Source organism: Ambystoma mexicanum, chromosome 3q (genome assembly GCF_040938575.1).
Source record: "Ambystoma mexicanum isolate Mex_15411 chromosome 3q, UKY_AmexF1_1, whole genome shotgun sequence".
NCBI classification, from domain to species: Eukaryota; Metazoa; Chordata; class Amphibia; order Caudata; family Ambystomatidae; genus Ambystoma; species Ambystoma mexicanum.
In genome coordinates this window covers 604,057,151-604,072,569 of record NC_090926.1, presented here as the reverse complement: position 1 = coordinate 604,072,569, position 15,419 = coordinate 604,057,151, and the positions used below count along the sequence as shown (strand labels likewise).

General features: G+C 41.0%; 1 protein-coding gene across 3 annotated transcripts in view; it reads right to left on the bottom strand.

The window, feature by feature from the left end:
- MYH16 (myosin heavy chain 16) overlaps window positions 1-4,461 on the bottom strand; it is a 1,358,245-nt gene extending 1,353,784 nt beyond the window's left edge. For all 3 annotated transcript variants that reach the window (XM_069654472.1, XM_069654473.1, XM_069654475.1), the window contains exon 1: window positions 4,141-4,461. In XM_069654472.1, the coding sequence (XP_069510573.1) occupies window positions 4,141-4,254 (114 nt within the window). In that variant the 5' untranslated portion in view covers window positions 4,255-4,461. The remainder of the gene's footprint in view (window positions 1-4,140) is intronic.
- Window positions 4,462-15,419: the final 10,958 nt, after the last annotated feature.

Genomic DNA, 15,419 nt, shown 5'->3' with positions numbered 1-15,419 from the left:
ACCTTCCTCCTAGTCCTTTGTGTGTGTCTTCACTCCTAGTCCTTCTCCTTCCTCATTGTCTTTCATCCACGTCGTTTGTCCTAGTCCTGTTAATTCATCATGGTCCTTCATCCTAGTCTTTTTCCCTATTCTATTGTCCAAGTCCTTCCTCGTGGTCATTCTTCCTATTCCTAATTCTTCATTCTAACTCTCCTTCATCGAAGTCCTTTGTTTTTGTCCTAATCCTTTGCCTTAGCCCTTCATTTGTATTTGTATTTTATTTGATCTGTATAACGCTTTTGTCAAAGCGCTGAACACATTCACAAGAAAATGGTTCAATCCCAGTTTGTAATATATTTTAAAGTAATCCGCAGACAGTAGAGAAAATGGGATCAGTTGTTGTTTAGGGCAGATAGAAGGGGAGTTTTAAGATACATTTGAAATAAAACACAGAGGTAATAAGAAGTTTGGTGGCATGAAATTAAATATAGGGGCGGGCACTGAGAATGTTAAATAAAGCATAGCTGGAGTATCCGGCAGTGTTGGAAATGCAAACTGAAAAGGAGAGAGGCAGATCAAAGATGACACTGAAGTTATGAGCTGATGAACTGAACAGGAGGGATTGAGGGGGAAAGGAGAGTGTAGAAGGAGGGAGGGTGAGGGAATAGAAGTAGCAGGAAAGAAGATGACCTCAGTTATGGGGGCATTGAGGTGAAGAATAGCAGAGAGACAGTTATAGGCTTTGAATGAAGTGAATCAGAATAATATTAGAAAAAAGATGATTTGATGTCATCAGTGTAAAGATGGAATGAGAGATTGTAGGAGGAGATGAGAGTAGGCAGTTAGATAGTATAGAGTGTAAAGAAAAGGGGACCTAGAACAGAGTCTTGGGGAACCCAGTAGAGAAAAGGAGTGGAGGAAGAAGTGTTACCAGACCTCATCCAGTCTTCCAGAACAATGACAAGAGTTTGCAGAGATACAAAATTCTCCTCTGGATTTCTTAATGATATTAACAGCATCTGGGTGTCATTTGGTTAGATTGAAATGACACCCCAGTTCTAACTTGCAGGGGTAAATCTAACAAGCAGGTTAGAGCAAAGGGGTGCAATGTCAAATCTACCCAGATGACAAGATTTTGTTAAAATCATGTGAAAATCTCGAGGAAAATTGTACATGTCTACAAACTATTTTCTCTGTTTAAGAATTCCTAGGAGGTCATTTAGAAGTGTAATATATACTTTGAACAAGATGGGCAATAGGCAGGATTTCTGAGGAACCCCACACATTGCGATAGTGATGTTATATTCATAGTTCTCCAGCTTAACTCAAATGCACTTGTTTTGAAGAAAGGAGTGAAATCACTTGATCGCTGAGGTGTCAAGTTTTAAATGTTATAGCGACACAACGTGTAGGGGGCTATTTCATCGTGGTCATTTTGCTGCATTGTTTCTGCTGCATTTTTATGGGGTTTGAGGAGTTAGGGTATATATTTTTTTAAAGGGTAGTTGGGGTTTGGGTAAATGTTGAAGGCATGGGAGGTGGATATGTGGGGCCTGTCCCCCACAAATGTACTGTGTAACCTGCAGGGGCATTGTTCCAATTATTTGATCTCTACATGTTGTACCAGATCCTTTCATTGCAAGGTCTAATGTATTGAATGATGCAGACAGATCAAGCAACATCAATATGCCAGATCTTTCAGCATCAAGGCAGATGCTGATGCTTATCTCCTAAGAGCTGAACATTCTACTGGTAATGTGTAATGAGGTAGCTCTCAGGTGTCTTTAGCAAACATCAACAGTTGGAGATAGGTCTGTAACTAGAAGGAAGAGAGGGATCAAGGACCTGTGGTTTCAAAAGAGGTGTATCCGAGGTTTTCTTCAGAATGTCAACAATGTGACGTCCTTTATAAGAGAAATGATCAATTGTAGAAAAAGGAGGCATTGAGCCATCGATATAGGCCTTGATCATTTTGGAGAGACATACGTGATCTGTGGCAGAAGTTGGTAGAAGTGATTGAATTAGCAAACAAATATTGTCAGTCAGACTTGATTGGACGGATGGCAAACCCATCTGCCTGAAATATAAAGGTTCCTGCTGTAAACTAGAAGCAGCCCCTATTTGCATTAATCAAGGCCCAGTTTGGATGAAGTGACTTTTTGAATGTCCTTGTTCTTATCTGTGAAAATGAAGTAGACACCAGCTTTAACAGCTTACAGAGCAACCATAGTAGGCTGTATATGCTGCAGGCTTCATTCCCCATTTAAAATGTTCTAAGTATTTCATAGTCACGTGATGTCCAACACTTCAGCCTGATTGTTCTCTGAGGTGGACCCATTCATTGTGGTGCAAACACAAATTCATGTCTATAAATGGAAATTGCTATGATCAGCGGCAAATACCAAAACTGTCAGATTTTCCAATGGTTGGCTTTTAATTTGTCATTGCAGTTATAATTGCAAGAGTGACACCTTGCCTGGCAATGGATGAGCCCTGTCCCTCCCAGTCCTTTCACTAATTTACTCTGGTCTGCAACTGCCGCAGACTTGCAGTGCCACATGTTTTATGTGGATTGTGAGGCAATATTATGGCACTAGACATTACTATGTCATACAGGCTCTAAGTTGTAATTTAAAAACAATCACAATATTAAAAAAAGATATGCTCTACATATTATAACTTGGAATCTGCATTTGCAACCGAAGGGCCAATGGGTGAGCCTCACATGTGTTAAGGTGATGAAATTCCTTCTAATGTACTGGTCATTGTCTACAGTTTTGAGTCCTTTTCAATCACATTTCATTGGGAGGACTAGACATTAAAGTGATTATGTGTACAATCCAGGAAATGAGAGTACTTTACATGGATAAACTTATAGCTTGTACTGGGCCGTTAGCATACTTTACATGGATACGTATAGCTTGTACTGGACGGTTGGGTACTATGGGCCTCATTACCAGTTGGGCGGTAGTCTGGTGGTAAATCTGCTGGAATACCGTCCCATGTAGCTATTGTTACCACCACTTGGTCTGGCAGATTTACCACTGGATTACAAGCAGTGGTGGAAGTGTTAGTCCTCATCCATTTGGAATCCATAGGACTCTGTGGGGGATTTCGGTGGAATTACTGCAGCTATAATTCTGCTGATTTATTGGATTTTCCTCGTGAAAGTGGGGGGATTTACCTCCAGCATGTACATCCCCCACTCCAGGGCCAAACTCACAGTCCGCTGGAGCAGGAAAAGTGACAGCAATTCTGTTAGTACCACACGTTTTCCTGCACCGCCACTTCTTAAATCCAGCAACAACACTTACTTAAGAGCAGCTAGTCTGAGTAGCGTAGAGGCCTCAAATGTACACTGCACAGTCTGAAACTGACACGTGTGTCTATTGCAATATAAATGTGTGTGTAGGCAATTGAAGCACACCATGTGACACAAATGGTCAGCCCCCAGTGACGTGAATCTACTGTATAGTAGGCCACCTTTTTCATTTGGAACCTCTGGACATTAAGTTAGGAGGATTAGTGTACTCTGTGTATAAGAAAGAGTCAGTACGCTTGCCAAGTGTGTCTATTGTTGCAGTCCATTAAACACCTGTGCACGCCCCCCAGTTCCCCACCACCTCGTGGGAAATATTGTGCAATTTCACGTTGGCAGTCCAATTTTTTTGTTCATTAGCGCACGACCTCCAGGACTCATTACAAAGTGCTATTCAAATTAACATTGTTGCTTTTGTTTCTAGAAAATGACAACACAATTAGGGTATGTTATTGCAGTGTTTTGCACGCCTCCCCTCAACCCCATTCCTGTCCTCCTCCCCCAACATGAAGCACTGTATGAAAAGTGAAATGGCAGGGATGTGGCCTTTGAAAGTGAGAATGCCGGACACATGGGCACATCATAGTAACTGAATTCCCCCCAACCATCTTTTAATGATAGCATTTCATTACAAGTGCTTAGTTTAAACATTTCTTAATGTATTGTAGGAAAAGACAGCCATTACAATAACACTATTTACTTCCGACAAACGTCGTTTCAAGAAGATGCTTACAGTTAATGTATTAATGCCCATAATTAACCAACTCGGTGCCAGTGATGTTAAGATGCTCTACTACAGCAAACCCACTCTGCAATCAGAGGAAATGAACGTGCTTTCTTACATGTGCAAGAGGCTTGATGTGGACACTGATGGCCGGAAGACACTGGCGAAAATCTGTCTGGATCACGCACACTTTCTTCTCCATCCTCCCGGCTGTCCCTTCGGATATTCGCATGTGAGGAGAAGGACTCTCCCGCGTGCACTTGAAAGAGAAACCACCCGAGCAAAGGCTTTCATGTGAATCAAAGAGGGACGGCTGCTTTTCAAAAGTTAACTCTCGCTGTGCCGCACATAAATGCAACGTATACACGCCCCATTAGACCTATTCAAAAGCAAACGCTGTGCAAAGCAGGCTCAATACCTGAGGCTGGTCTGACCCTCTATTAGCCGAGGAGAGACCTGAGCGTGAGTGTACACACGGGGCGGCGCCTGGAGTGGAGGGGGCGTCCCGCCCAACTTCTGAAACAGAGCTTGAACAGCAAAAATGACGCGAGAAATGCATGTCTGCAATATACACTTCCGTTTGGAAAGAAGTTGAATGCGTGTAGAAAACATACTACGTTTGAAAAAGCCTAAAGTTAGTGGTTGGCGCCTCACTGACAAGTCGTACAGCACCTCAAATTCTTAAAAACAAAAAGGCTGTTGGGAGCTGTATGCGCAAATGGTGTGTACAGCGAATGTGAGTTTTATATTGTTTAGTCATTTTAACCCGTTGTTATAATTTACAACCAAATATGTGTACTTTTTTAACATATTTTAGTTGATCACGTTCAATAGCTATTATTCCAAAATAAACATTATCTGAGTGTCCCTTTCTGGGCACACTGCTGCTCCACAAGGTAGGGAAATAAGTCGTTGGCATCCACCTCTTTTTCTGACTTAAACTATGTTCACTGCACACGCCACCTGTGCAAGCCAATGTTTAAAAGGCAGCGTGCAATTAAAAAGTGCAGTCTAAAACTATCCTTCCAGTTGCACAATTGAATGGCTTTTATTAACAGGCAGGCCCTTATCTCTATGAAGGATCTTGCTGCTTTTCGTGCAGAAGGCCAATCGTTTGACATAGAAGGGATTGTACAAGACCACCCATGTCACATTCTATAGGTATTTATTTTTACTGCATATTAGGGACTAAAATAGTAAACAACTCATTTTATTTCAGTGTGATTTATGACATAGCCGAAAATCAATCTCTTGAAATCAATGTGTTGAGCCTAATAGTATTAAATAGGTGAAATTATAGGAAGTCATTTTTTTGTTGTGTGTGTTTATGTGCAGGAATGTACTGTGCAAGCATGCGCAGAACCTCGCAGTTGTGACCCCTGACAGGGGAGCTGTTGTTCCCATTCCCACAGACGGTGCATTATCTCCCCCAGCGGCATATGTCAGCAGTCAGGAATTCCGTTTCCACAGGTGGGAGGAGGCCGCCCCATTATGGCCTGTCAAGCTTAAACCCACTCTTCAACAAGTCGTAAGAAATCACTCCGGCAACTATTCGCGAAGCTTGGGCAAACAAGAAAGAATTGTGTTCTGCAGAGAGATTTCTAAAACGCAGTGTCCCTGCTTGCTTTCCACAAATCAGTAGTATTTTTTTATTCGCACAAGGAATGTTATCGTAAATATGAATACACTAGTTCATAGGATTATTGTGAAATTAAAATGACAATGTTAAACCCGAGCATTCCACGGCAATTTGAATATAAATAAGACCGTAACATGTTTGACAGTCGTTCAATTACAACGCCCCTCTTCCGCTTCAGCTGCCTAGCTACACAATTAAAATAAAACCGCTGAAGTAGCAGAAATAATCTGAAGAAAATAGAAAAAACACGAGGAGATAATGAAAATAAACTAGTTGAGGATAGACAGCCCCTCCCGGTGAATTATCTGACTATTGGTTATGTGTCTGTGTGCAGGGGTCTGCAACCTTTGTCTCTCCAGATGTTTTCAACTATAACTCGCATCTGCCACCGCCAGTCGTGAATGGTGAGGGATCATGGGAGTTGCAATCTCTAACACCTGGAGAGCCAAAGGTTGCAGACGCCTGGTATATGCTCTGATGCAAGCACTCTTGTGAAGCTGTACAGCAGAATTACTGGAAAGAAAACATGCTTCTATGCTTGTAGAAGGTAGAGGGGACAGGATGATTCCTTGGCAGTGGGGGAGGATGCTTTGGCATTAAGAACTGAGCGTCAACCCGGCTGGCTAACAAAGCGTCTTCTAAGCCTTGAATGGAATATTTTGTAAGTCACAGAAGTATTAATGTTTACGTTTAAGAGGCAGCCATTCTATTTTTGTGCATGGTTAAATGGCAGCTTAAAATGGTGTTCCAAATGATTGCACAAATGTCTTTTAGGAGTGTCCAATAACATCAGCAAACCACTTAAATCAAATACTCTCATTTGTTACTTTAGGGTGAATTATCGAAAACCTGAACGACAAAAACAATTCCAAGTAGGCCAAATGATTGAGGCACTGTTTCCTAGGAAAACAATGGCTTATTGCATGCAAAAAGTATCAGATGGTCCCATAGAACTGAACTGATACGGAACTCGCCACACCCAAAGAAGTTACATATTTTTATAGCGGAAAACTGCAATTTAACAGATCTATGAATAATAATGAGCACAGCATAATCCTGCACTCCCAATTGACTAACACTCATACACAAGTGTAATCTTCCCCTATAGTCCATTATCCTATTGGTCACACATTATTTAAACCACATTCCCCTAAACACGTGACTTACTACATTGTCACTATGAAACTTAACAGTTGTTTGACTACCAGGTACATTGTTGCCATAATATATATGGTTACTGAATAAATATTCTTTACCACAGGGTGATGTGCACCCCTCTGTTGGAACTTGATCAAAGTGGGAAGAGCTGGGACAACTCTGCTTTGATAATACAATGGGACTCCTCCTTATACTAGACACTGTGGCACACACAGGCAGCCTTTTGACCTCGTAAAATGAATTATTGGCATCACCTCGGCTGCTCCCATTCCATATCACGGTACGGCCATAGCACATCTCCTCCCTTATCTCGCGGAGAACCCCGGTGCCCCTTGATGATGCTATCGGTACACTACTCTTCTATTTGAATTTTGCTCATTTATTAATCCCTTTGAGTGCAGTGCCTGCAGATCAAATAGGATGACCACCCTTCGAGTGAGGCAGTAGAGCTCTAAATTTTCATCAGGCCTCTTGACCTCACAAACCCCATGCCCTGTTGCCATGAATTCTAACCTTCAAAGGCACATCCGTGCCATTCCTCCCCTAAAACCACATTCCCTTCCCAGCACTGCAGAGCTCCTCAGCTGGGCCCAATTTACTGTTGTCACCAAAGCTCAGCTGCCGGTCACCTTGCCAGCATAGCTTCCCTCTGGGGGATGGAAGGGAGACTCATTTCTGAATCAACTAAACAGAGCCGTAGCTCCATGCGAGGCCTAGTTTGCATCCTTTAGCAGGTGCACCTTGTAGCATGCCTCCGACTCAAACATGGCAGAACTCTTGCTACCTTAGCCCTTGGACCTTGTCTGTGTCCCAATGCTTCTCTGACTCCATCTCAGATGACTACCTCTATTAGCTACCTTCAACCACATTTCTGAGAACACTACCTCGTACACTACTGCTAGATACAAGCTACATCATCCTATCTTTAACCTTTGCAATCAAAACTTAACTACATTTGTTGCTTATTCTGAGTAGCTACATTGTGTTTCGAATAAGTGTAAATGCTAACTACAAGTGAATACGTACACATTCTGCCACACTCACCAAAAACTGATAACACTATGTCACATGCTATATGTCTGTTGCAATCTAAATCTCTTCGCCTGCCTGGGGCATTGCACTTGCATCCCTATCCCAACATTTATTACCTAGATTCCTATGTACTACGTATTTGCACATGGTTTGCCACACAACAGTATCTGCATGTGAAGTAGCATAGCATACCATAATTACTGAGTGTTAAAATTAAAAATGGTAAAAAAGCTAATAATCTTGCAAACCACTGCCAGCTTGTCAGGAACCAGGCACAAAGGCATACACACCGGCCAAAGCATACACACAGGCCAAATAGGCCTACTAGACAGCAGAAAGCTGCATCTAAAGATGCGCCAAGTACATTGCAGCACCAGTATCGAGCACATAGATTTAAACATCCCTACAGACTGTTACTATGCCCTTTTTGCAGGCATAACTGCTGAGGAAAGCACAGAATCACTCAAAGCACTACAAGCCCCATGAACAGTAGAACTACCAAAAGGGAGCCATCTTGGGGGCACACCAAGAAACAGTCATTCCAAGCCCCAGTCCAGGGCTTGCACGCGATATTTCATTCTGGCAAGATGTGCTGTGCTGAACTCCTGGACCGGGATCATGGGCGAGGGGCCATGCCCCACCAGAAGGATTTGCCGTCCCCTCGCTGCATCAAGATAAATCTGGGGAATCAGGGGGAAATGGAGGCAGCGCTCCACAGCAGACCAGGGATCACACAGAGGGGCCAATTCCCCTACCGGATAATACCAGCTCCTGCTCTGAGTGCAGATAAGTGGGATGCTCCAACCCAGCATGCTAACAATACGCAGACTAAACCGCACCTGTTACAGCACTTGACCTAAGGTGTTAACGCAGGCATAAGCGCCAGAACTGTCATATGAACCATACCGCATGAACAATTCACTTGTAACCAGCACCCAGAGTGTTACCCTTACTATCCAGGCAAACCATAGCATTCAATGCTCTCAGATGACAATCTCCTGCTGTGTGCTAACCTAGACTGCTTGTGCGATTTCTCACATGTCCTTTCTTTTTCTGCAGCCACTCCACCACATGCAGAGGACCCAAACAGCACTTGGAGACAACCAAGGACACTCCATAAAGGTAAGTGTTCTTTCTTGAATACGTTTGTCATGTTCATTGCCATGATTGTTTAAGTTTACTGTTATCAGCCAACAGTGTTGCTAGGTCAGCAACACTTCTTGGGGGAATTGCAGGGTAACAAAGACCACCAGTTAAATAACAGGTGGTAGTCACAGTGTGGAGTGTGTGGGTGAGTAGTGTGTGTGCATAAGAGAAGAAGAGGCAGTCGCAGAGCCGAAGAGCATTGCTTATCCTAAACTCCCTTTACCCATCCAAAACCTCTCCCTAACCCTCATTCCGGTTACCTGTACTCCCCCAACCCATCTGTAGAGGAGGAGCCAAGTACCCCTATTCCACCTACCCTGCCTACATTACCTGAGAAGTACGAACCAAAGTATGTGACATACACTACACCAATCAGAAGGCAAGAAGAAGAGCAACAACTCTGTGCAGCACCCATAAGAATGCCTATACATAAGAGAATATGAGAAATAAAGTATCCATTAAGGAAACCATACCTACATCCAAGACAATGGCCCTCATTACAACCTTGGCGGTGAGTTTTCAACTTTACCGCCAAGGCATAATTTACGTTAACGCCATGGTGGATGGCGGATTTACTGCCCCATTCCAAGCTTGGCGGGGCAGTAAATCCCCATTCACCATGGCCCCTTCCCCATTCCCATTTTTGCCCCATAGGGCATAATGGGAGTGGGGAAGGCGCTAATTACGGCACCGTAAATTACGGTGCCGTAATTAGTACCAAGGCGGCTTAGCGCCTTGCATTTTAACGCCTTTTAAAAGCAGGCGTTAAAATGGGAATCAGGCGTTAAGGGTTAACGGCGCCGACGGCGCCGTTAAACCCTTAACGCCTGGGTTGTAATGAGGGCCAATATAATGGTCATTTGAATGTGATTCCTGATGAAACAAAGAAACTGAATGATCAGGATGAATGGTGATGTCATGCGAAACTGAATCGATTCCAAAGATAGAAGATAATCAGGCCTGAGAGGCAGATGATTCATGAAGAATGAAGTAGTACTAAGGATAAGTGACATTTTGGGATCAGGATGAAGAAACTTATGCCAGAAACGTGAGGAAGATGTTTAGTAGTTTGAACGTGTACAGATGCAATGAAACGCAAGCAAAGCAATCATGAAGCTAGCCAAATGCTTATAGTAAATAGATTGCAGCAAGTGCCAACATATTACAAGGCCACGGTAATGGCCATGTAGTTATGTTTAAATTGCTGTTTCCATAGGAAGAGCACTTTTTGGGCGGCTTATAACTCCGCTCCCCCTAGACGAATCCTTACCAGATTTCTACTTACAGCTCCATGCATATGCACATGCATGATTACAAAGTACAGGTATGCATATTTTATTCAGAGTACATGCACAACAGTTATAAATCCATATAAACAAACTAATGCCACTAAATCTGCATGGCCAATACATACATACCAACGCTCCCGCTTTAAGGGCGAGACTCACGATTTTTCAATGAAAAATCATACTACTTTTTACTATCTCCCCCATAACCTATGCATAATGCCAACCCTCCCGATTTACACGCGAAACTCGATTTTTTATAACAAAATGTCCCACTTTTTTTGTGTCTCCTGCCTAAATTAATACTAATCCCAATGCGATCGTATGAGAAACATAAACGTTCCCGATTGCTATGGTGAAATATCCCTCTCAGGTGCTCCCAATCGTTCGCATGTCTAGTTATAATATGAAATTATTCACATTTTTCCCATCTACTATAATGAACTATCACTTCCAAACCTCTCTGCTATCTACAACACAGCTGCTAAACAAAAAGGGAATTTCATGACCTTAAAATTGTACTCATTTGTGAAGCTGGTTGAACTAACATACTGCAAATAACATATAAAGGTTGCACATAGTCAAATAAAATGTGTGCATTTTACTATGAACTATGTTCAGATATCAAATGAGAATACTACCACGAAAATATAAAAGTTAACATGTACATTAACATCAGTGCTATAAACACACAAAATTACTAACTTTTTCCTTTTACAATTGCAGTGAGGACCACTCTCCTGAAAATTAACAGCATCTAAACTACAAACAACATATTGCTTATTCCACAAAAAAAGTAAGTAGAATACTACCTTCATATTTTTACTGTTCCTCAAAAAAACTGTGTGGTTCATTCATGTAATTTGCACACTAAAAAAACCCCATCAATTTCTGAACCATTCTGCCCACAAATCCCGATTTACTAAACAGAGATTAACAGGCAGAATGGCACACAAATCCCCGTTTTTTTGGAACACAAATAACATACTCAAGCCTTAGAATCTTAGCACTACAAAATAAATAACTGTTTTAATTTTATACCATTACATTTACTATTAATTCTTCTCCTCATCACTAGCTCACTTTCTACTCTCATTTGAACCAGAGTGTAGTAACATACAAACAAAAAAATACCCTTCCCAACTCATTGTAACTGCCCAATGCACATTCACACACCACCACAAACAACTTCCCCATCAAACTCATACACGCGTGCACACAGCACACACACATTGTAAAGCAGACCAACCCATACCTTCTTTTTTTAACAGAGCCCAAAGAATGCCTACCAAAATGCAAGACCGTAGAAAGCAACGCAGATATAGAGCAAATGAAAATAAAAGTGTCCAAAATAAGCATCCATCTCTACCAAACGTTCAAACAAAACAGCTAATTCAGTCATTTAGCGAAACAAAAGAAGCTTCAACTACAGAAACTTTGCCTCTTCTATCAAAATGTGAAACGAAACAGAACATGCTTAACAAGAATTCAGCTATCACTACTGCTAACACTGCTCCTATAAATCCTCATATAGTAGCAAGAAACCATACTAAAAAAAGTATTTTAGCAAAAATGTTCCGCCACAGAGTCCTTCAGAATCTAATAAGAACAGGAGCAAATTCATCCACAACCCTTAAAACCTACCGTAGAAAACTAATCCTAGAAGCTCTCGTAGACAGTGCAATCCTTCTCAAATGGAAGTCATTTATTTTAGTTTTAAACTGGATGAAACCACTAACAAAAGTAAGTACTAAACTACAAAAGAAACTTCTCAATAAACGGAATGTCAACAAAAATAACTTCTTAAATATCTGTGGAGGTGAATGGAGTCACACCTCAACCACAGAACCATATTATAATGAAGAAGCATACAAACAGCAGTGGACGAGGAAATGAAAAAAATCAATAATAGCATCATGGAACAAGAAACACCGCTTACAAAAGTATGCCCAGAAAACTCAGAATTACCTCTACATTCGACTGAACGTGAACGTCCAGTATACAAATGGCCGTGCACGTCAATGTGTAACATTCTCAACAAATCTTTCAAATCTTTACACCAGTTCCTCAATCAGTATGTGAAAGGTAAAGACAAAATCAGAATGAAAGTGCTGCAAAATATGGATACCTGTCCAGTGCGCAAATACACAGGACTACAAGGACATTCATTAGCCTGCATTTCAGGACCTATTTGCAAAAGCACCTTCTATGATATCAAAATGATATCAACACATCATTCAAATGTAAGAAATCTAGTGTATAAACTGTACTATGCTAAAAGTCCTGCTTTGGAACTAGCCAATTTAAATAACACTCTTCTACATGGTACACCCAAATACCTAAAAGAAGAAATCAACCGTATCCAGAGAAAATATTTTGGAAGTGAAAGCCACTTACAAAATGCTTTAGAACAGACTAGCAACAATTGTGCACATGGCAATCTTCTATTACACACATACAAAAAAGAAATACGAACATTTAAAAGTACATCCGCTGAAGTACCAAACCATTTGTGTGTGTGTTGCCATAAAACTTTTTACAAAAGTAATACGAAAACTATAGACGTAACATACAAAATAGAAGACAATGAATATTCCAAATGGTTTGAATTAGCTCTCTACCTTTTAGCAGAAAACAAATACAAAATAAGTGAACCCTTAATATGTTGCAGTTACTGCACTACAAAACTTGACAACAACCAAACTCCTTCACGTGCTATCACAAATAACTTGGAATTATTCTCACTACCAAAACCCCTGCAACACCTCAATTTGTAGGAGAACATCATAATTCAAACAGTACACCCATTTCAAGCAATAACACGCCTTCAACCAAAAACAGCAAAATTACCTCCCTCTGAATTGGTGAAAGGCATTCATGGCAAAGTAGTTTATTTGCCATTAGATCTGATAGAAAATGTGCACACTCTAGGAGTGCAACGTCAATAAAGCATTCTTTAATTGTCATAGTAAATGGTGCACCAACAAAAGACAAAATAAATTGGCAACAACTCGTGGACTTACATAAAGTTAGACAAGCCTTGCAATATCTGAAAGACAATAATGAATACTACAAAGAAATAAATATTGAAGAAAGCTTAAGGGAATCAACTGAAATAATTCAAGATTCATCAGAAACTAGTCAATTTGAACTTCTGGAACCTGCTGCAGTATCTTTTGGACCATTATACAATTCATCCATTGCACTCTAATGAGAGCATAGATGATGCACTAGAAACTTACCAAATGCGACAAACCAAAGGTTCACCAATGAACATATGGGAAAAAAGTATAGAAGCACGTGCTTTTCCACTAATATTTTCTACTGGCAAAGGAGGAAGATACAATGATAGACCCACTCAGATAACAGCATCAGAATACCGCTCATTACGAATCTATTCTGAATATCCCAGATTTAGACAAAATTTGGAATACATATTCCACCTACTCTTTGAAAGTGAACTAGCAACCCTATGTTACGGAGTTGCACACATATTGAAATCTGGAACCCACTTTCAAAATATGTCAGCTATGCAATTAATACAAAAAGTGCAAGAAAAAGATGATGTTTTACAATCAAGCATAACTAATCTGTTTGCAAACATGCGTGGTCCGAAAGAATACTGGTTCTGACGTCACAGAGATGTACATTGTATGATAAGAAACCTTGGACCACCCACTTGGTTTGTTACATTAAGTTGTGCAGAATATGCATGGGAAGATTTACATGATTTCCACCGCATATCAAACAACAACAAAACCAACATAGATATACTAACACCTGGAGACCTTTGCTCTCTAGATCCTGTTAATGTTGCAAGATATTTCCACCATCATTTCATTGCTATGCTACACTTTATTTGTAATAAAACTGTTCCTCCCCTCGGAGAAGTGCAACACTTCTTTTGGAGAAAAGAATACCAAGCCAGAGGAGCACCACATATCCACATGCTTTTATGGATTAACGGTGCACCTAAATTTGGTCAGGACAGTGATGCCACTGTTTTGCAGTTCATCCAAAAATATGTCACTTGTGAAATCCCTTCACAAACGACACATAGTGACCTTCATGGACAAATTGTACAATTTCAAAGACACAAATGTGGCAAAGATTGTCGTCGCAAATACAAAAACAAAGGAAAATACTACACCAAATGTCACTTTGGTTTCCCTAGACCAGTTACAGAAACAGGTGAAGTGAACAACTTCATGTCTTCAGTTTGACATAGTGTTAAAGGTAAATTACCTAAGAACACGTATTACATAAAAAAAGCAGATGAATCAAAATATATCAATGATTACAATGCAATCATTGCCCTATTATGGAATGCAAACATAGATGTGCAGTACATTGCAGACAATTCCACTGCAGTTGCACGATATGTTACAGCTTACTTAACAAAAGCAGAAAAAACAGAGCTTCAAGACCTCTGGAATGACCTATCATCAGACAAAACGCTATCTCAGAAATTGTACAGGGTAGGCATAAAAATGCTCTCTCACAGAGAATGTGGTGTCTACGAAGCTGCAGATCATTTAATCGGTACTGCTTTGTATGGAAAACCTGAAAATATAGTTTGGCTAAGTCTTGGTCCTGCTAAATCTAGAAAAAGAGTTCTCAAATCATATGAGGACATAGAAACAATAGCCAAAAATGATCCCAACAGCCAAGACATTTTGAAAAACAATTTACTGGACACACACTACCCGAACAGGAGTACCACTCTGGAAACCATGGGCCTCATTACGAGGTTGGAGGTAGTCATGGCACTATTATTACGCCATGAATTCCTCCAATACCGGTACCATGCCCGGTCCAGTTCAATGGGGACTTACCGGTCTATTCTGACCTTTGCATGACCGGTAAGTCCCCCATTGAAAAAGCCATTCCCCATTCCCATTTCAGCCCCCATAGGGCTCAATGGGAAGGGGGAAGGTGCTAATAATGGTCCAGCGGTTTGGGCTGTAGTCGTGCGCAAAGTTTTTCCCCCATTCCATCTATGGGACCCCCCTATAACTTTCCCCCCCTGGACCAAACATCACCAAACTTTGCAAAGTGGCCCATATACTTTTTTTGCAAAGTTTGGTGAGGATTCGTCCAGGGGGAGCAGAGTTATAAGTGTCCAAAAAGTGTTCT